This window comes from Indicator indicator, chromosome 37, assembly GCF_027791375.1.
Source record: "Indicator indicator isolate 239-I01 chromosome 37, UM_Iind_1.1, whole genome shotgun sequence".
NCBI lineage: Eukaryota > Metazoa > Chordata > Aves > Piciformes > Indicatoridae > Indicator > Indicator indicator.
Window position 1 is genome coordinate 4,547,198 of NC_072046.1, and position 21,336 is coordinate 4,568,533.

At 49.9% G+C, this 21,336-nt stretch overlaps 1 protein-coding gene and 2 pseudogenes across 1 annotated transcript; 2 read left to right on the plus strand and 1 right to left on the minus strand.

Moving 5' to 3' along the window:
* The first annotated feature begins 3,900 nt into the window (after positions 1-3,900).
* On the plus strand, positions 3,901-4,614 carry LOC128978577 (feather keratin Cos1-1/Cos1-3/Cos2-1-like). The gene is made up of 2 exons (XM_054396518.1): positions 3,901-3,936; positions 4,294-4,614. Exon 2 carries the CDS (start codon positions 4,315-4,317, stop codon positions 4,612-4,614), a length of 300 nt encoding a protein of 99 aa, XP_054252493.1. The 5' UTR covers positions 3,901-3,936; positions 4,294-4,314.
* Positions 4,615-10,233: 5,619 nt separating this feature from the next.
* LOC128978591 (feather keratin Cos1-1/Cos1-3/Cos2-1-like) lies at positions 10,234-10,966 on the minus strand (annotated as a pseudogene).
* A 4,087-nt stretch (positions 10,967-15,053) lies between these two features.
* LOC128978590 (feather keratin Cos1-1/Cos1-3/Cos2-1-like) lies at positions 15,054-15,769 on the plus strand (annotated as a pseudogene).
* Positions 15,770-21,336: the final 5,567 nt, after the last annotated feature.

Below are 21,336 nucleotides of genomic sequence, written 5' to 3' on the forward strand. Positions count from 1 at the left end.
TGATGGCAGAGGCTGTGTCCTGGTTTCCTGCTCTACTGCCTTTTCATTTCCTGACTTCTGTCACATTTCCTTTCCTGTTGGAAGTCTGCTTTCATTGGAGGGGTGAGAGGCCCAAGGATTTCCAGGGCAGACTTGGGTCACTGTAGGCAGAAGACTCATCTCAAGTACTGGTGGCATCCCATGCATGCAGGTGATGTGTACCCGGGTCATTCCTGAGGGCTTGTTTGTGGCCAAGTTGTCAGGATACTGTTCTTGAGCTTCTCATCCAGATGCCATGCAGGCAGGCATGAGCACACAGGTGTCATCCTGTACTTGTGTAACCTGCATTGTGAAGGCACCTGAAGATGTAGTCTGCTCTTGCCTATTTTTCTGACATTTTGCCTTACGACTTCCTAACTTTGCCTGGTGTTGGGACATTGGACCTTGTCACCCAGTTTGCCCATGTAAGGTGTGAGTCTCTCATGCCACACTACCGTTGTGGAGACAAGGGTTGCTGGGGTGCTTGCCTATGTTCAGTTGCTGTTAGATGGCAAGGACATTCAGTGTCCCTGTCTGTGCAGGGCCATGCCACTGCGAGGGACTTGCTAGTTCTGACTGGTCTGTCACCACCTGTGCCTGTTGTTACTGCTCTCTCTGACCTCGTCAGGGGAATGTTGTTTACATGTTGCCAGACCCCATTACTGTTTCCACCACAGTCTCTGACAGGCATGGTGGAAGTGCTGCAGACTCTTGGGACTTTCCAGACCAGGCATTTCTTCAGACAATGAAGTCAGCAAGAACCGACTCCTTCAGACTCAAATAAAGGGGAAATCTCCATGTGGGGAAGAGTCCAATAGATGAACAAATATTTCCTAGTGTATTGGACAACCCCTGTTATGCTTTCCTAACTCTTCCCAGTTCAGCCTGAGTACAGGAAGAAAGGCTGGTGAAAATCCTCTTGCAGCACTAAGATTTGCACTTAGTTGGGCTCTGATGAGATGCACCCAAGAGTGCTGAGAGAGCTGCCTGATGTTATCACTCTGCCAATCTCCATCATTTTGCCAAATCGTGGCAGACAGGAGAGGTGCTGAGGACTGGGGGAGAGCCAATCTCACTCCAGTCTTCAAAAAGGGCAAGAAAGAGGTTCCAGGGAACTATTGACCAGTCAGCCTCACCTCCATCCCTGGAAAAATGATGGAGCAGCTCCTTCTGGAGAGCATCTCAAGGCACTTGGAAGAGAAGAAGGTTATCAGGAGTAATCAACATGGATTTACCAAGGAGAAATCATGTTTGACTAATCTGATAGCATTCTGTGATGCCATAACTGAATGGGTAGATTCAGGGAGACCAGGGGGTGTAGTCTACCTTGACCTTAGCAAAGCCTTTTACACTGTTTCCTGTGGCATCCTAGTGAGCAAGCTCAGGAAGTGTGGGATAGAAGAGCAGACAGTGAGGTGGATTAGGAACTGGTTACAAGACAGAGTTCAAAGAGTGGTGATCAATGGTGCCAGGTACAGCTGGAGAGCTGTAATTAGTGAAGTCCCCCAGGGATCAGTGCTGGGTCTGGTGCTGTTCAACATCTTGATCAATGACATTGATGAGGGGACAGACAGACAGACAGAGTCTGCTCAGCAAGTTTGCTGATGACACCAAACTGGGAGGCTTGGCTGAGACAGCTGAAGGCTGTGTGGCCATCCAGCGCGACTTGGACAGACTGAGAGCTGGGCAGAGAGGAACCAAATGAGGTTCAACAAGGATGATTGCAGAGTCCTGCAGCTGGGAAGGAAGAATAAACTGCAGCAGGACAGGTTGGGAGGAGATCTGCTGGAGAGCAGCCCTGTGGAGAGGGACCTGGGAGTGTTGGTGGGTAACAGCTTATCAATGGGACAGCAATGTGCCCTGGTGGCCAAGGCGGTCAATGGGATCCTGGGGTGTATTAAGAAGATTGTGTCCATCAGATGGAGGGAGGTTCTCCTCCCCCTCTACTCTGCCCTGGTGAGACTTCATCTTGAGTACTGCATTCAGTTTTGGGCTCCCCAGTTTAGGAGGGACAGGGATCTGCTAGAGAGGGTCCAGCAGAGGGCTACAAGGATGATTAGGGGACTGGAGCACTGCCTGGGGAGGAGAGGCTGAAGGTTCTGGGGCTGTTTAGTCTGAAAAAGAGAAGATTTAGAGGGGATTTAATAAATGTTTATAAATATCTGAGGGCTGGGGGTCAGGAGGGAGGGGACAGGCTCTGCTCACTTGCTCCCTGTGATAGGACAAGGGGCAATGGATGTAAGCTGCAGTACAGGAGGTTCCACCTCAACAAAAGGGGGAACTTCTTTACTGGAAGGGTCACAGATTTCTCTGGAGACTTTCAAGGCCCATCTGGATGTGTTCCTCTGTGACCTGAGATAGATTGTATGGTGGTGCTCTGGACTCAATGATCTATTTGGGTCCCTTCCAGCCCCTGACATCCTGTGATCCTGTGATTGTGGAGCCTGAATCCAACAGTGTGGGAAGCTCTGGCTGACTCTTGTAGGTCTGCAAAGTGAAACTGTTCATCAGACATCGGTGTTCTCAGTCTGGCAGATTCAGGAGCACATGGGTGCTCACATTAACCTTCACTAGTCTGCTTAGGGAGCTACTCTGTGCTTGAGGACAGGCTTAATCCAAGAAGGGCATGTCCTGTCAGGAGCATTTTACTGATAGCTGAGGAGAGAAGTGGAGGAGTGTGGCAGGGTCAGGAACTTTGACTGTCACCTGGTGGGAATTGCCTCCCTTGCTCCGCCTGTGCTGGGGCAAGACCCTTCTCCCATCTTCACTGGGGTTGCTTTTGTACTTCATGCTTTGCACGTCCCCACACACTTTGCATGCACTCTCTTTTTCCTTCTCCTGGTGTTACTTGGACTTGAGCTCCTTAATAAAGGAGATCTTACATGTCAGCAGAGGACCACCTTAGCATAATGAGCTGGGGGATCTTTAAGACATGCACAAAGAAACTTCTCTTGGGCAAGCTCAGGTGACCAATAGTTTCCTATGGGGCAGCTTCTTCTTTGTTAATATTTTCTGTAAAAAACCCAACATGTCTCTGGGAAGCTGGACTGGCTGTGGTTAGAGATCTGGCACCTGATCCTGCAGAAAAGAAACAAAGACAAATATTTTCACTCAGTGTCTGGCACCCTGGGTGAAGAACCCCAATTTAGGGATTAAAAACAACACCCCAACCTCAAAAAGGGAACACTCATCCTCCCTTGGAGAAGTTTTGATGTCTCCTCTGATGTTGACAAGAAAGCGAGCAATAATACAGGAGACCTTACCACTCCGTGTTGGTCTGATCATCTTGGACTGAAATGGTGTTGTGGGACCAGTTGCAGCTCCTATGCAGACACCAATGATGCAGTGACATACTCCTGTGGCTGGAGTGGCTGGAGCTGGAACAAGCAGGGCTCCATGCAAGCTGCTGATGCTGAGATTGGGGCATGAGGCTCTCAGGCATTCATCACAATCAGGATTAATAACTGTTGGTCCTTTGAGTCTCACCAGCACAAACTCGGTGGCTTTATTTCAGCAGATGAAGTGCTTTCAAAATTGGGTTAATATCAGGGTCTTGTTTTCCCATTTCCTGTACTTTCAGAGAGGGCAGCTGACCTTGGAGAAACCTCTTATGACTATGCAGCATACACTGAGGCATTCCTGACCTGGAAATGCTGCAGCCTTTCCACCCAGTGCTCAGAAGTTGTCTTCGCTGGGGTGTGGGCCTGGCACAAACGTGGAAATGAAAAGGCAGCAGTGCAGGAAATGAAAGCACAGCCATGTCCTTAGCTGTGATGCTTTGCATTCAGGATGAGGCTATGCAAAAATTGTTACCTCTGTCAAGGTGCCTCTGGTCGTATGGCAATGAAGGGCAGGTATAAAAGGCAGCCCAAGTCTTGCTCTCTCATCCACTTCTCCTGCCTCCTTCTTGGGAACCAGGTGAGTCTGAAGCCCCTTCTCTTCTTATCCATCCACTTAATGGATCTCTCAGCTGATGTTATTTTTCTTATATTTTGGGGTTTGGAATGCTTGTCATGACAAAGGGAAACAGGGAGAAGTTCATCTTAAAGACAGGTTGGGTTGTTACTGTGTTGGCTTTTGGTTGATGAACTAGGAGAGAGGTTCCTTGGGTCAGGCTGCTCCTTGAAGTGCTTTGCCTGGATGAGGCATTGAAAATCATGCAGCTTCTGGCAGTCTCCAGCTTCAGAGAGATTCATGACCTTTTCTCATTTGTGACAGACTAACTGGATTACTCCTCACCCACACTTCTGCTCTGTTGAATATCCTCTCTCCTAGGTGAACCTCCAGCCCCAAGCCATGTCCTGCTGCAAGCCCTGTGAGCCCTGCTGCCAGCCTTGTGGCCCAACCCCTCTGGCCAACAGTTGCAATGAGCCCTGTTGCATAAGGTGCCAGGATTCCACTGTTGTCATTGAGCCTCCTACTGTTGTGGTGACCCTGCCAGGCCCCATCCTCAGCTCCTTCCCACAGAACACTGCTGTGGGCTCCTCCACCTCTGCTGCTGTTGGCAGCATCCTCAGCTGTGATGGAGTGCCCATCAACTCCGGGGGCTTTGACCTCTCCTGCATCACCAACCGCTACTGCTGCAGACCCTGCTAGAGCTGCTGGCAACTGCATGAGAAAAGAAGGTCAAAGAACTCGGAACACAATGCTTGACAAAGGATCAAACTTTGAGCCATTGCCTTAAGAGCAGCTGGTCATCTCTGGCTTGTCCTGCAAGGGCAGCCTGGAAGGTCTGGCACTCTGACAACATGGCCAATGTCACCTTTCCTGTATTCCATGCACCCTTGCTCTTCTCTTTCCTTCTTTCTCTTGTGCTCCTCATAAGCTGCTGTAAGGACCTTCCAGCTTGTCTCCCTTTCCCAGGAAGGTCTACAGATTCCCTGTACAAACTCTGACACAGGAAAAGGGAATTAGATTCTTGGCTGCTTCTGTTCTTCTTCTTGCTGGGCACCTCCACTTGAAGTGACCTAACTTCTGTCTTCAGACTCATTAAAAGATTGATGCAACCTTACCTGTGTCCCTGAGGTGGTCTTTCCATCTGCATGCTGACAGCTGAGGGAAAAGGGGAAATCAGTGGGGGCACAGGGGAACACTTCATACTGCCAGAGGCATTGGAAGGTGGGACACTCTGCTGCAGGCACTGCTTCTTGAAGCTGGGAAAGACATCCCTAGTCACTGCATGGCCAGTAGGCATCAGTCATAGTCTGGGTGTATCTCTACTCAGAAATCCCCCTTGGACCCTGAAGCACATCATACAAACAGGAATTCTGACAACTGCTGTCTTTGACAGAGGACCTGTGAGCATGTGAGTGACCTTGGCTGTGTCAGACTCAGTGGGCTCATCACTCTTCAGGTCATCAGGGAAGAGATGCAACTCATATGGACTCATGATCAAGAGCCATGCATGTACCCATGGCCATGCAGGTTATCCAAGTATGTGAAACATGCACTGCCTTCAAGCAAGGAAAGTGGTTAAAGCCTCTGTGGTACGGAGGACAATAGTGAAATGCCAATATGGAGAGGCCTGGAAGATTGACCACACCACACTTCCACAAGCCTGCCAAGGCAAGTGCCATGTGCTTACAACGGTGGAAACAACTACTGGATGGATGGAAACAATTCCTCAGCACCAAGCCACCAGCTGGCACATTATTCTAGGTCCTTAAAAGGAAGTCTTAAGGTGACATGGGCACCTCAGAAAGTACTGAATCAGAAAACTGATACACTTCTGAAACAGCCCCAAGGCCACTTGGATCAAAGAGTGAATAGACAACGAGTAGAGATTTTTACACACACATCATGCACCAGCATCAAACAATGCAAAAAACTTATCCTCAGTGCTGTCCTTAAGCATATCAAGGGCAAGAGGGTCATTAGGAGCAGTTAACATAGTTTTACCGGGGGAAAGTCACATTTGACCAGCCTGGTAGCCTTTGATGATGACACAACCAGGTGGATAGATGATGGTAGAGCAGTGGATGTGGTTTGTCTTGATTTCAGGAAAGCATTCGCCACTGTTTCCCACAGCATCCTTGCAGCTAAACTGAGGCAGTGTGGTCTGGATGATTGGGAGTGAGGTGGATGCCAACTGGTTGAAGGAAAGAAGTCAGAGAGTTGTGGTCAATGGGACAGAGTCTAGTTGGAGACCTGAGTCTAGTGGAGTCCCTTAGGGCTCTGTACTGGGACCAGTACCATGGGTCAGTATAGGCTGGGGACTGACGTGTTGGAGAGCAGTGAAGGGGAAAAGAACCTGGGGGTCCTAGTGGATGGGAGATGGACCATGAGCCAGCAATGTGCTCTTGTGGCCAAGAAGGCCAATGCTATTCTGGGGTGTTGTGATAAAGGCTGCATTATGCCCAGAATTATGCCCCAAATATTGCCAAAACACATCCCTACATGGTTTGCTCAACACCCCCTTTCCCCTCCTTTCTGGAGTGGGTACTCAGCCCAGAGCTGAATAAACAAAGGGCCAGGCATCAACAAGCCTGGGTAAACAACCCAACCTGCCTTGCTGGGGTAAGCAAGATCACACACCCACCTTGTGGGATGCTTGTGCTGTGCTTGTGCTTCTTCCAAGTATGGGGATGTTCTGGCTGCATGCTTTGTCATAGGCTAATGGTGTTGACCAAGTTTGACTATTGGCTAAATCCAAGCCTCAAGCAAATTATAATCATTACCCAAATTGTAAAGAACTTTTATTCTTTTGCTATTTTGCTTTTTGCTCTCTCTTGATCTGTGCACATGTTCTGCCTTTGTCTGCAGTCTGGAGATAAGCCTTGCAACCTGGGAAGTGCCCTCGTGCCTCTGTTTACCTGGTACCAGCAAAGAATCCTTTTCACAAGCTGCACTGAAACTACAGCCAGTTTAGCATCATATCTGCAGTCCCACTATTAGGAAGAAGCTGCCTAAACATGCCCTGAAAGGACAGAGCCCCATTGGCCAAGCCCAGGGAGAATCAGGATCTCACCTGAGTTGTGAGAGAATCTACCCCCTGGCCAGCCAGGGAGAATGTGCCTGAATCTCTTTGGTCAGTTCTAAGCATGTCTGCTGCCACCACAAAGCTGCAGACCTGCAAACCAAAGCTGCGCTTCATGTGCTGTTTGCAAAGCCAGAACCACTCTCCTATGCCGGCTGCTAAGTCACAGGAGAAGGAGCAGCCTGTTGCTCCACATGTCCAAAAGCCCAAGTGCCAGGGCAACACAGATGCCAGAGCCCTGAGAAGAAATGGGAAAAGCAGCTGCTGAGAGGAATCGGCAACACTCCCTCATTTCTGAGCTGAGACGGGGGAAAGACGCCCCGTGCCGCCCCTGCTCCATGCTCTCCAGCGCTTCAGCAGGGAACTGCTTCCCCACTGTGTCCTGCTGACTCCACAGAGTGACCAGCACCAAGGGAAGTGCCCGAGAGCCTTTTCCAGGTGAACCAGCCCCATGCCGCATCCCTGCAGCAGCAGGAGAAAGCTGCCTCTACCACGTCCAGAAGGGACCGTCCCCGGAGCCATCCACAGCAGCAACCAGCTTAGCAACGAGCCTTCACCAGTGAAACTGCATCGTTCCAGTTCACGTTTACCACTAGTTTTGATTCTGTATAAAATCCTCGTGCTTTAACCTGCATGGTACTGTAATCTGTGGATTATAAAGCAGTAGCTCCCAGTATGCCTGGAGTTATAATTTGTGAGTAAAAATTGGTTTAAGTCTCTTTGAAAGGTATGTGCCCAACACCCAGCCTCACCGCTGTATTCTGCTGCCAGGTGCCTGCCGAGACAGCCCCTAGTGCACAAGCGGCAGACTGCACCCTAGTTCTCTTGTTGAATAGCTGTTTTGTATTTTTCTAATTTGGTTCAAAATTGCTAAACTGTACCAGTTTATGGAGAATATATCTACAACTGTTCACTAGAAACTGCATATATACATATATATATATTAATAACCATGACAGGTGTATTAGAAGGGCTGTGGTTAGTAGATCAAGAGATGTTCTCCTCCCCCTCTACTCTGCTGTGGTGAGGCTGTATCTGGAATATTGTGTCCAGTTCTGGGCCCTTCAGTTCAAAAAAGACCTCAGGGCACTGCTTGAAAGAGTCCAGTGCAGAGCCACAAAAATGATGGAGTGGAATATCTTCCTTACAAGGAGAGACTGAGGGAGCTGGGGCTGTTTAGTTTGGAGAGGAGGAGCCTGGGGGGTGACCTCATTCATGGTGAGTGCCAAGAGGATGGAGCCAGGCTCTGCTCGGTGATGCCCAATGACAGGACGAGGGATAATGGTGGAAGCTGAGGCATAGGAATTTTCATGGAAACAGGAGGAAAAAAAATTCACTTTGAGGTGACAGAACACTGGAACAGGCTGCCCCAGGGGGCTGTGGAGTCTCCCTCTCCAGAGATATTAAAAACCTGCCTGGATGTGTTCCTGTGTGATCTGCTCTAGGTCATCCTGCTCTGGCAGTGGGCTTGGACTGGATGAGCTTTCAAGGTCCCTTCCAACCCCTAACATTCTGTAATTCTGTGATTCTGTAACTGTCAAAGACTACACTGAAAGTGATGGGTGGTAGGACCTCCAAACATAAGGATACACATTTAGCTGGTTAGTCAGCACTAGAGGATCTGTCAGTTGAGCTAGTCCTGCCCCATCACAACTTTCAAGAGCTGTAGAAGGGCATAAGGTCTCCATATTGAACATAAAATTGCCCTGTGGAAATCAGTCTGGGTTAGTCTTGCCTGGGTCAAAGGCAAACGTTTCTGGGATTGTTCTTAGTGCACCTGGTGAGTGATACTGAAGGATGGGGAAGTAAAATGTGCTCCTCACAAGGATTTGGGTTGAGGTGAAGACAACTAATAAAGTATCTCATATCATGTTAACTTCTGTATAATCCTGCCACTGTCTGTCACCACTCTCATCATCTCTATGTGCCCTCTCAGTGGTGTCACTGTGAGAATCACTTGGGTTAATTAAGAAGAAATTTAGTAAATTTGAGTGAAACACAGTGGGGATAGAAGCAGAACCAATAGCATGCAGCTAGATACCATCCAGCGTCTCACATCTCCTGTCCCTGTCACTGCTGTCTGACCCTGTTCTTCCAGCTGAATGGGTATTGCACCATCCTTCCTCCTTAGAGACTGTTATGATAGATGGAGCCTGAAGTCATGGACCAAATGTGCTCACCTGGCTAGGTGTGGGGAGCTCAGGGGATGAGGTGATTTACAGTGGCTTCTTCTCAGGTGTGCTCACTGCTGCCCTCTGACATTGGTGTAAGAGTGGCCACACTCTGCAGCCTCACGCTCAGGTCCCACCAGAGCTCTGCCTGGGAAGTGGCCTCAGACCTGATGGGTTCACAGCTCAGGGGTGCTTTCTGCCACCTGGGCACAATTACCTGGGTGAGTTGGCCAAGCTTCAGCAAATTTCCTGCCTACCCTTCAGTGTGAACTGTGGCACCAGGCCCAGAAACACCGTGGCTGAGGTTCCACACTCTCTGTGCTCAATCCCTGCGGGCTCCTTTAAAGTTGTGGGTGTCATCACCATTGCCTGGCAATGTCAACAACACCTCATCAGCTGTCCCACAGGAGCTGCCAGCTCCTGATGGGTGTTTCCACTCCCCTGCCATTCCTGTACTAAGGGACAATCAAAGGAAACCCCCTGTAGATGGAGACCCATCACTGCTGCTGGTGTGACTGTTTCTGAAGCAGCTGCGCATGGGCATAGGCAAATGAGAGTGGTACCTTCTGCAGCCCTTCAGGTTCTGGCAGGGTCCAGCAGCTCTCCAGACATACAGGACTGAGCTCATTCACCATTTAAGATTGCTAAGAATCACACTCAGCCTATTCAATGAAATCTCCACTTCCTGTGAACCCAACAAATCCATGGCTGCTATCCTCCACATTTTGTCCTGAGAGGACAGGAAGAGTTGCCAGAGAAGGAAGGAGGACTCAGAGTCTCAGGCTTCAACGCAGCACAACTTTAATGAGTGTAGAAAAGAAAAGGAGGTGTCTCACAGGAGCCACTAAGATGGGGTGGAGCTGCAACAGGGTGTCCACTTGCCTGTCCTGAAGAGGGAGGATGGCCAAAGGGTCCCCAGTAAGATGGCATTGAGACAACAAAGGGAAAAGAGTGGAAGAAGGCAAGAATGGTCCAAAGATTTAAATACAATGTCCTAAAGATCTATCTTCTGTCCAGCACCATGTTCTGAGGTTCTGGATATTTTTGCTGAGGCCATTGCCAGCAGCTCTAGCAGGGGCGGCAGGGTCTGCAGCAGTAGCGGTTGGTGATGCAGGAGAGGTCAAAGCCCCCGGAGTTGATGGGCACTCCATCACAGCTGAGGATGCTGCCAACAGCAGCAGAGGTGGAGGAGCCCACAGCAGTGTTCTGTGGGAAGGAGCTGAGGATGGGTCCAGGCAGGGTCACTATCACAGGGGAGGGCTCAATGACAACAGTGGAGTCCTGGCATCTGACACAGCAGGGCTCATTGCAGCTGTTGGCTAATGGGGTTGGGCCACAAGGCTGGCAGCAGGGCTGGCAGGGCTTGCAGCAGGACATGGCTTGGGGCTGGAGGTTTACCTAGGAGAGTGGACATGGAGGAAATAGAAAACAGAAAAACATGAGGAGCAGCCATGAACTCCACCACAATGGAGGCCCTTCTGACCCAGCACACAAAGCCCAGCAGCCACCTCAACTAAGTCCCAGCTTCTCTCTGGAGAAGGCCTTCTCTTCCTTTTCTCTCACAGGAGAACCATCTCCCAGCCCTGTGCTAGGACAGCCCATGTCATGAGAAGACCTACATGAAGGAGAGACCTGAACTTGCAGGAGGAGAAGAGGCTTCAGACTCACCTGGTTCCCAAGGAGAAGGAGGTGAGAGAAGTGGATGAGAGAGCAGAGAGCTGAGCTGCCTTTTATAGCACTGCTGCAGTGCCTCAGGCCCAGAGGCAGCTTTGTGGAAGGAAGAATTCTCTGAGCAGCTCATGACAAATGCAAACCATCCCAGCTGATGGCACAGGCTGTTTCCTGGTTTTCTGCTCTGCTGCCCTTTCATTTCCTGCCTTCTGCCACATTCCTTTCCACTTTCTGTAAGTGCCAGGATGAGAGCCCCAAGGGTTTCCTGGGTAGACACATGTCAATGCACCTCAAGTGCTGGTGGCATCTCATAAATGCATGTAATGTGCTCCTCGGTCATTCATGTGGTCTTATTTGTGGTCAGATTATGAGGAATGACCACTAATGCCAGTGTTGGTCCTCAGCCTCTCCTCTGCAGCATCCTTCTTTTTTAATGTTTTCCTGTTTCTAGATGTTAGATGTAGGATAGTTTGACCAACCCAGCTTGGAAGTAGTATAGCTCAGTAACTCTTCCCTTTGTTGAGCTTGCTTACGGTACTGCTCAGAGGCCTCAGTCAGCTTCAACTTTCTTTCCAAGTGGAGTGGCTTTGAAGCTTAGGTTCTACTGTTAGACCCCAACCTCACTAGCCTGTCCTGCTGTGAAACACCTGTGCCTCTATCTGGCCATGGGTCCCACTGATATCTGTTTGGACCCTGACATGCAGATGACTTGCAGCTAGAGCTGAGACCTGCCTCTGTTCTGTGAACAGTAGGTGCATTCTGATGGTATCTTATGGAAATCACCATAATTGCTCCAGCTGTTTCACTTCCTAAAGGATCTACCAAGACCCTGCCAGTGCTGTGTTTTTGAAGCATTTCTTTCCGAATCTTTAAGCATGAGCAGTGATACTAAAGATTATCAAAGTTACAGCCATCCCTTATGGAATCCTAGACTGGTTCTACTCTGTTGCCATCTCTATTCATCTGCTTCTGCTTCATTCTCTGGGCTCTTGGGATTGGGCTTACATGGCAAGGCCTGGCAGAAGGAGGAGAAATGTTGCAGGGATGGTTTCTGTAAGAATCGTCCAAGATTTGTCCCCATGTCTGACACAGCCAGTTCCAGCCAGCTCCAAAATGGTCTCATTGCTGCCCAAGGCTGAGTCCATTAGCTATGCTGGTAGAGCCTCCATGAAAAACATATTTGAGAAAGGATAAAGCATTGCACAGGAAGTGAGGGATGAACTAAAAACAGGTGTGAGAAACAATCCTGCAAGCTCCAAGGACAGAGAAGAATGATGTAGTGAAGATGTTCAGGTGACAGTGCAGAGATGCCCATGTGGGCCAAGGACAGACCATGGTGGGGCAGATATCAGCACTGCAGATGAAGATATTTACATCACTTTAGCTGCTTCTCACCTTCGACTATTTGTTGGCAATACTGAAATGAATCTTCCCAAGTCAAGGCTGTTTTGCCTGTGATGGGAACTGGGAAGTAATCCCTCTGTCTTTATCTTGACCAGCAGACATTTCCACCTTACTTTCTCCTCCTGCCCTGTTGAGGAGAGAGAAAGCAGCTGGGTGGGTGTCTGGAAGCCAGCCAAGGTCTCTGTTGCTCAGCAGCTTCTTTTCTGTGTTCTCTCTGTGCCATCAGGAGCAGCCTCTTTCTGCCACTGCTGTTCCCTCAGAGGACCATGGACAATATGTCAATTGGCCTTTGTGCTTGTGTCCCTTGGAACAGCCATGGGCAGAGTTCAGCCCACGAACTCTTCTGCCATAGCTTCAAACGAACAAGGAGACCACGAAGGCCACGTGGGTGGAAAGCTGTGCATGGGAGCTGCTGTGCTGATAACCTGCTTTGTTCAGCTCGCTCTGGCTCTGCCAACATAGGTCCTGCATCAAGACTGGTGACAGAGAAGAACCACCTGCTCCTGTGGTTCTCTCAGACCCCCTTCACCTGTATTTCTTTCCCCAGCCACCCAGCCCTTATTTTCCCTCTTTTCCAGACCATCAACTCTCAATGTTTCCCACACACACCAGTGCAGAAGATATTGGCCATCTTTGTAGTCCCAAATTTCTGAGGTCTGAGCACCAAAATCTGTTCTCTCTGAGCTCTAGGCATCAGGAGAAATGGCAGCTAGAACAAAAGGGCCAGTACATTTGCCCTCTTTTGGCAATCCTGGCAGGAGACTCTTCTGTGCAAAGCTGATCTGTGGGAAAAGGGCCTTTGGTTCTCCCCCTGGCACCCCTGATTCTGTTCCGGACCCAGGGATCCTCCTTCTGTGAGGGGCTGGGCTTAGAGCCTCAGGAAAACAAGAAGGTGATGATAGAGCTTCTGCCATGGAACTCTTCCCCTGCACCCCAGGATGGGATGGAAGTGGTGCCTTGCAGGGAGCTGACTCCCTTTGCAGGAGGAGTGAGGCATGCTCAGCCTTTCTCACAGCAATGGCCACCATCACTGTCATTCAGTCTGGCATCATCTTCTGGGTTCTTGGGGCTCCTTCTGTGGGCTGTCAGCAGTACTCTTCGCCTGTCCAAGCCATGGATAAAAACCAGCTGGATAACCAGAGCCAAAGAGTGGTGGAGAATTGCTGTCTGGTCATAAGTGGTGCTCCCCCAGGGCTCAGTATTGGGGCTTGCTCTCTATAATATCTTCATCTGGCAGAGAGGGTCAAGGGCACCCTCAGTTAGTTTGCAGATTACAGTTGAGCAGGACAGTTGATCTGCTGGAGAGTAGGGAAGATGTACAAGGGGATCTAGACAGGTTGGAGAGATGGGCAGAGGCCAATGGGACGAGATTCAACAAGGCCAAGTGCTGGGTCCTGCACTTTGCTCACAACAATGCCATGAATGCTCCATGTTTGAGAAAAAGTGAATGGAATTGCCTGGAGGGAAAGTACCTGGGGTGATGGTCAACAACCTGTGGAGTATAACCTAGCATGTGCCCAGGTGGCCAAGAAGGTCAACAGCATCCTGGCCTGGATCAGCAGTGGTGTGGCCAGGAGGAGTAGGGCAAGGATCTTCCCCCTGTACTGGACACTCTTGCAGTTGCAGCTCAAAAGCGGAGTTCATGTTTGTGCTCCTCACTCCTAGAAGGACACTGAGGTGCTGGAACCTCAAAGAAGAGCACCAAAGCTGGTGAGGTTTCTAGAGAAGAAGAGTTCTGTGAAGCAGCTGAGGAAACTGGGGTTGCTCAGTCTGGAGAAAATGAGGCTCATGGAAGACCTGCAACTCCTTGAAAGGAGGTTGGGGTGAGGTGACGGTCTGTCTGTTCACCAGATAAAAACACTATGGGAGAAAAGGCAATGGCATCAAGTTGCACCGAAGCAGGTTTAGGTTGAACATTAGAAAAAAAAGTATCCCAGGACATGAAGCAAAAAATGGAGTTCTCAGGAGGCAGAGGCTACATTTCTGTTCTATGAGCACTTCTCTTCCAGGTCAAAGGCGCCAACATTCAGTTGGAGATGGACTTCTGGCAGCAGCAACCTGCTGCTCTATTCTGTTCAAAGGCCAGGTCAGTGGAGAGTCATGTGTGACCTTGTACAAGTCCTCATGATTCAAGTCACACAAGTGCAGGATGAAACCCACGTGCTCATGCCTGCCTGCATGGAACTGTGCAACAATCTGTGAGCTCACAGGAAGCCAGGAAAACATCAGCAATGGAAGACTCTGCTTAGGAGGCTTTGGGAACTACACTAGCAGAATGGGACTCAAGAACCCACAGGCAAAAACAGGCCCCAGACCTGCTCCTGGTGTTCCCTGAGGACCCACAGAGAGTGCACAGAGTGGGCAGGATGCAAGTGAAGCCAACAAAACTGCCCTGAGAGCACTGTTAGTGCTGAAGATGGGTCAAAGCCTCACAGCAGAAGCCAACCTATGTGGAACCATGAATGACCATCAGAGAGAGATGAGGGGAGCAAGACACAAGGCTGTGACAATTCCTCTCACATGGCAGTTCTTGGGCATCTGTAGGAGAAGTATGGGAACAGTGCCCATTTCTGACAACTTGACCACAAACAAGCCCTCAGGAATGACCCAGGTGCACATCACCTGCATGCATGGAATACCACTAGCACTTGAGATGAGTATCCTGACTGAGCTCACGTGTCCCAGAAATCCTTAGCAGTTAGAGAAGCCTTCCAATAGGAAAGGACATGACAGAGTGCAGGAAATGTGAATGGCAGCAGAGCAGGAAACCAGGACACAGCCTGTGCCATCAGCTGGGATGGTTTGCATTTGTCATGAGCTGCTCAGAGAATTCTTCCTTCCACAAAGCTGCCTCTGGGCCTAAGGCACTGCAGCAGTGCTATAAAAGGCAGCTCAGCTCTCTGCTCTCTCATCCACTTCTCTCACCTCCTTCTCCTTGGGAACCAGGTGAGTCTGCACCTTCTGCTCCTCTTTCAAGATCAGGTCTCTTCATGATGTATGAGTTGTGCTGATAGGGGTTGCTCTTTTGTGAGAGAAAAGGAAGGGGATCTTATCCAGAGAGAGGCTGGGACTTAGCTGAGGTGGCTGCTGGGCTTTGAGGTGGGCAGTGTGTGCTGGGTCAGAAGGCCTTCACTGTGGTTGGGTTCATACTTGCTCCTCATGTTTCTCTATTTTCTTTCTTGCTTGTCCTCTCTCCCAGGTTCACCTCCAGCCCCAAGCCATGTCCTGCTGCAAGCCCTGTGAGCCCTGCTGCCAGCCCTGTGGCCCAACCCCACTGGCCAACAGCTGCAATGAGCCCTGCTGTGTCAGGTGCCAGGACTCCACTGTTGTCATTGAGCCCTCCCCTGTGATAGTGACCCTGCCTGGACCCATCCTCAGCTCCTTCCCTCAGAACACTGTTGTGGGCTCCTCCACCTCTGCTGCTGTTGGCAGCATCCTCAGCTGTGATGGAGTGCCCATCAACTCTGGGGGATTTGACCTCTCCTGCATCACCAACCGCTACTGCTGCAGACCCTGCCGCCCCTGCTAGAGCTGCTGGCAATGGCCTTGGTCAAAAATGTCCAAAACCTCAGAACATGGTGCTGGACAGAAGATAGATCTTTAAGACATTGTATTTAAATCTTCAGATCATTCTTGCCTTCTTCCATTCTTTTCCCTTTTCTGTTCAAGTGCCAGCTTCTGGGGACCTATAGGCCTCCCTCCCTCTTCAGGCCTGGCAGATGGACACCGTGCACCAGATCCACCCCATCTTAGTGGGTGAAGCTCTCCATGCTCCCTGTGAACCACCTCCTTCTCTTCTCTACCCATTACTCTATGCCTTCTCAACTCATTAAATTTCTGTTGCATCTAAGCCTGGGCCTCTGAGTCCTCCTTCCTTCTTTGGCAGCTCTTCCAGTCCTCTCAGGGCAAAAGGTGGGGGATAGGGAGCCTGAGACTCCCTCCAGAGATTTTGTCACTTGGCAACATGGTCGATTTGTTTCCTGTTTTCAGGAATACAGTGTTGGTCACTGCTGCCAAGGGATGCTCAGCTGAGGGAATGTCTCACCCTAGCTTTATCTCCCTTGGACAAAGACCTTGGAGCTCTCCCTCAGTGTGAAGGAGACACTGAAGAATGACAGTGTTATGAAGCCAATACAATAGAAAATGAGCAGACATACAATGGGCTGCAACAGGAGTCAGCAATTTCATGGCAGTGGTCAGTTCCAGAAAGCCAGAAATGTTGATGGGAGGTTTGTCAGGTCCTCTCTGCTCTCTTTTTCTACCTGCACCTCAGTCCAGGCATGGTCAGATGTTTCCTGGGCAAGTGTTTCCTTCTGATCATGTGCTGGGCCACAATAAAGGAAAAGAGATGTAATTATCTCATACCTTGGGCTTCCCACACCTCTGAAGATAGGCTTCATGTGTCCTGGTACTCTGGGCCTGAGGAATGCTGTCAAGTTCATTCAGTTGGCAGAACAGGGTTGGGCATTGTTGTCATGAGTGGGTTGTAAAACTCACAGATGAAGGATGGTTGGCAGCACAGGGCTGTTGCAGCTGAAATCAATTCTGGTTCCATCACCACAACATTTCCCTTGTGCCGCAAGAAGGGGCTGCACACAAATCAATATGATTAGCAGAATCCGTTTATTGATCTCCAAACTAACTCTTATATACAGTTACAGATAGTTATGTCCACTCGTCAACTACTGATTGGCTTACAACTAGATGTCAACCCCACCCCCTTGCGGTCATACGTTCTGCCCAACTTAACCACAACGTCCTGTTTTCTCCGGTTCTGTGCTTCCTTCTCTTGCTCAAGGACACTGCAATCCTGCAAGTCACAACGACTCAGCTAAACCCGTTGCGTCCTATGGCGCTGTATTTCTTCCTCAGTAAAGTCCATCAGGTGTTCATGTCCTTTCTTCGCCAACCATTCCTCAACACCCTTGGTTTTATCAAAGTTCATTCTTTGTTAACCCAAGTGATTCCCACACTGACAACACTGACAGAGCACCTAGACAGTGGGAGTGGTGACAGACAGGGCAGGGTAACAGAGTGTGGTGGGCTGAAATTACCGTCCAACAATTTGGAGAACTACCCCCCAAAATAAAACTTCCAGACCAATTCAGTTTGGGATGGAAGCAAGTGAAGCTCTATTTACAAGCAAATTGTAATCTAGAAACATGAAATGCAACGAATATGTACAAAATATGCAAGATTTACATATATTTACAATTTAGAAACAACACAAGGACCCCCCTGGACAAAACCAGGAGGCTACCAATACCTTCCCCCTCTCTGCCCTCTTCCCCCTGTACGAGGAGAAAGAGAAGAGGAGAGAGCAGCTTGTTAGTTACTTAGCCACAACAAGAACACAGCCAAGGTCAGCAACACTCAAGCAAAAGCCACCAGCTGGTATCTACTAGAGCTAGAGCTGGGAGAGAGCAAAATTAGTTCACACAACTAACTTTATGTTAGTTATCCGCCCAAGAGGATCATTTATGTCTGAATATCCAACCTAAGCCTTCCCTGGCACAATTGCAGGCCATTTCCTCTCATCCTATCACCTGACACTAGAGAGAATAGACCAAGCCCCACCTCACTCCAACCTCCATCCTGGGAGCTGCAGAGAGCAATGAGGCCTCCCCCCATCCTCCTCTTCTTCACATTAAACAACCCCAGTTCCCTCAGCTGCCCCTCTCCACCCCTGTTCACCAGACCCTTTCCCAGCTTTGTTACCCTTCTCTGGACCTGCTCCAGACTCTCAATGTCCTTCTTGGAATGAGGAGCCAGAACTCAAGGTGTGGTCACCCCAGTGCCCAGTCCAGGGGCACAATCCCTGCCCTGCTCCTGCTGCCCACGCCATTGCTGATCCAGGCCAGGTTGCTGGTGGCCTCCTTGGCCACCTGGGCACTGCTGCCTCATCTTCAGCTGCTGTCAACCAAATACCCCCAGGTCCTTTCCTGCTGGGCAGTTTCCAGCCACTTTGTCCCAAGTCTGGAGTGTTCATGGGGTTGTTGTGACCCAAGTGCGGGTCCTGTCACTTGGCTTTGTTAAACCTCATACAACTGACCTCAGACCGTCAATTCAGACTGGCCAGATCCTTCCTACCCTCCAGCAACACTTCCACCCAATTTGGTGTCATCTGCAAACTCACTCAGTGTGCACTCAATTACCTTGTTTAGATCAACGATAAAGATGTTAAATAGACCTGGCCCAGCACTGAGCCCTGGGGATCACCACCTGTGAGCAGCCACCAGCTGCATCCAGCTCCATCCCCCAGCTGCATTCAGCTCCATCCCCCAGCTGCATTCAGCTCCATCCCCCAGCTGCATCCAGCTCCATCACTCAGCACTCTCTGGGCTCAGCCATCAGTCAGTTCTTGACCCAGGGAAGCCTCCACCCAGCCAAGCCAGCAGCAGCAGCCAGGTTCTGCAGGATGCTGTGGGAAATGCTGCCAAAAGCTTTGCTGAAGTGCAGGTAACCAAACCCACAGCCTGCCCTCATCCCCTGGCAGGGAGATGTCATAGAAGGAGATCCGGTTGGTCAAGCAGGACCTGCCCTTCATGACCTCTTGCTGCCTGGGCCTGGTCACCTGGGTGCCCTGCACATGGTGCAGAATGGCTCTCAGGATGACCTGCTCCAGGACCTTCCCTGGCACCAGGGTCAGCCTGACAGGTCTGTGGTTCCCCAGACCTTCCTTCTGGCCCTTTGTGTAGATGGGCATCACATTTGCCAAGCTCTGGTCAGCTGGGACCTCCCCATTGAGCCAGGACTGCTGTAAATGATGGAAAGTGGCTTGGTGAGCACTGCCAGCAGCTCCCTCAGTGCCCTCAGGTGTTTGCCATCCATTCCCATAGACCTGTGTGTGTCTAAGTTGTGCAGCAGGTCACCAACCATCTATTCTTGGACTGTGGGGGCTTCATTCTGTTCCCCATCCCTACCTTCCAGCTCAGGAGGGTGGGTACCCAGTGAACAACTGGTCTGACTGCTAAGGTCTGAGTCAAAGAAGGTGTTGAGTCTCTCATCCTTGACCACTCTGTTCCCCACTGCATCCAACAAAGGACAGAGAGTCTCCTCAGTCCTCCTCTGGTTGCTAATATAGTTATAGAAGGATGTCCAATTAGTGCCATGCTCCTCAGCCCTTCAGATTCCTCTTTATATGAAAAGCTGCAGGGCAAGAGGGAATTTCTGAGTCATCACAGCAAGGACTGATGGCCATTATCTGTGGAGTGACTGGGGATGTCTTTCACACCTTCAAGATGAAGTGGCTGAAAGAGAGCCCACTGCAGAATGTCCCACCCTCCGATACCTCTGGTACTGATGAAGGGTTCCCCTGTGTCCCCACTGATTTCCAGTCCTAAGCAATGGCTTTGTCCCTCAACAGCCATCAGGCAGATGGAAAGAGCACTCAGGGACACATATAGGGTTGCTGCAATTTTTAAATAAGACTGAAGGCAGAAATGAGGTCACTACAAGTGAAGGTGTAAAGAGCAAAAAGTGGTACAGAAGCAGACGAGGATCTGTTTCCTTTTCCTGCAGCAGAATCCCCACAGGACATCCATTGCACTGCCCAGTAAAAGGAGACAGCCTGGAGCGGCCCTCAAGGCTGGTTCCTGGGGTCCTCACAGCAGATTTGAGAGAAGCACAAGACAATGAAGGAAGGACAAGAACAAGGGCAAGTGGAAGACAGAAAAAGTACCTTCTACAGTCCCAGACATTCAGGTCTGAGCTCATTCACCAGTTAGGGTTGCTAAGAGTCACACTCAGCCTATGCAACAAAATCTCCATTGCCTGTGAACTCAACAAATCCATGGGCTGCTGCAGCTCCAGGGGAGCATCCCATGGCCAAAGACAAACTTGCTGGCCACCACCAACCATCTACAGGCAGACAGAGGTAAGTGGGCAGATGGCCACAGTACACAGAGCATCCCCACAGCAACTTGGGGTCCCCACAGTGCAGGGACCCTCTGCCTTCTCATGGCTTGTTTCAGGGGACTTTTTCCCCAAAAAAATCACTCTTGCTGCCCACAATACTCAATGTGATTTTCAATGACACTAGAAAAATCCTCTTTGAGCTCTTAGCCTTCAGCCTCGCTTAGTGCTCTAAATCTTGACAGCACTCAGGTATCTGAGGTCTCATGAGTACCCAAAAGGAATTCCTGAAGACACCACTGGGATCAAAAATATGTCTTGGACTCACAGTGCCCCATGGACAAGATGAGGTTCCCCTCATGGTCTTCCTGCCCACATTTGGAAACAGACACCATCTTTCTCCATCTGGGAAATTCCTGGGCACTGAGGACCAAAAGAAGCCAAACACAAACACTGAGGGTGATGCTGCCTGAACTCTCCAGGTGCTCTGAGGTAGGGCCAGTCCCAGCTCTGCTCACACCACGTCTGCTCTTCACATGCAGGCCAGGGTCTTCCCAGCACTGCAGGCCCTGCTGCTTGGAGATCTGTCTGGTAACAGATCTGTGCATCACTGGAACCACATTGTGATGGTTTGAAACTGTCTTTTTAATTTTACCTTGCAAAGTTCAAAACAGAGAAAGTGAAAGAATGTAAATAAGTCACTATTGGGTGTAAGAAAGCAAAATACTGATTGTTCTAAACACTTCCATTGAATAGATAGAAATGTTTAAAAACTATTACCCAAAATAAAGTGGGCACTCTGCACATTCTGCGTTCGGCAGTGGGGGCAGTTGCTGGGCTGTCTGGCTGCTGTTTTCTTCTTCTTCTCTTCTGGTTGAAGATAACACGTACTGACCTTGGCAGCTAAGTTAACAACTTTCTGTTCTAACTCTGCTTTCTGTCCAAGGGGGATCTGGGGGGGAAGCTCCTGGGAGAGGGAGGCCCCTTTGGGAAGGGTCCCCTTTGGGGGGAAGCAAAGGGAGATTGGTTGTGCTTTTCTGTTGATTGCATATATTTGTAAATGTTGTGAATTTTGTATATTTGTACATATTCATTGCATTTCATCATAGATTGTAGATTCTGCTTTGTAAATACAGCTTTCATTCGCTTCCAGACTGGGCTAGCCTGGTTATTGTCGGTGGGGGGGGGGAATTTCAGCTCACACTGACACACACATGGGCACACTGAAGGGCAGGGCCATGG

Excerpts from the sequence above, each read along its gene's own strand:
- LOC128978577 (XM_054396518.1), top strand. The coding sequence starts at position 4,315 with ATGTCCTGCTGCAAGCCCTGTGAGCCCTGCTGCCAGCCTTGTGGCCCA.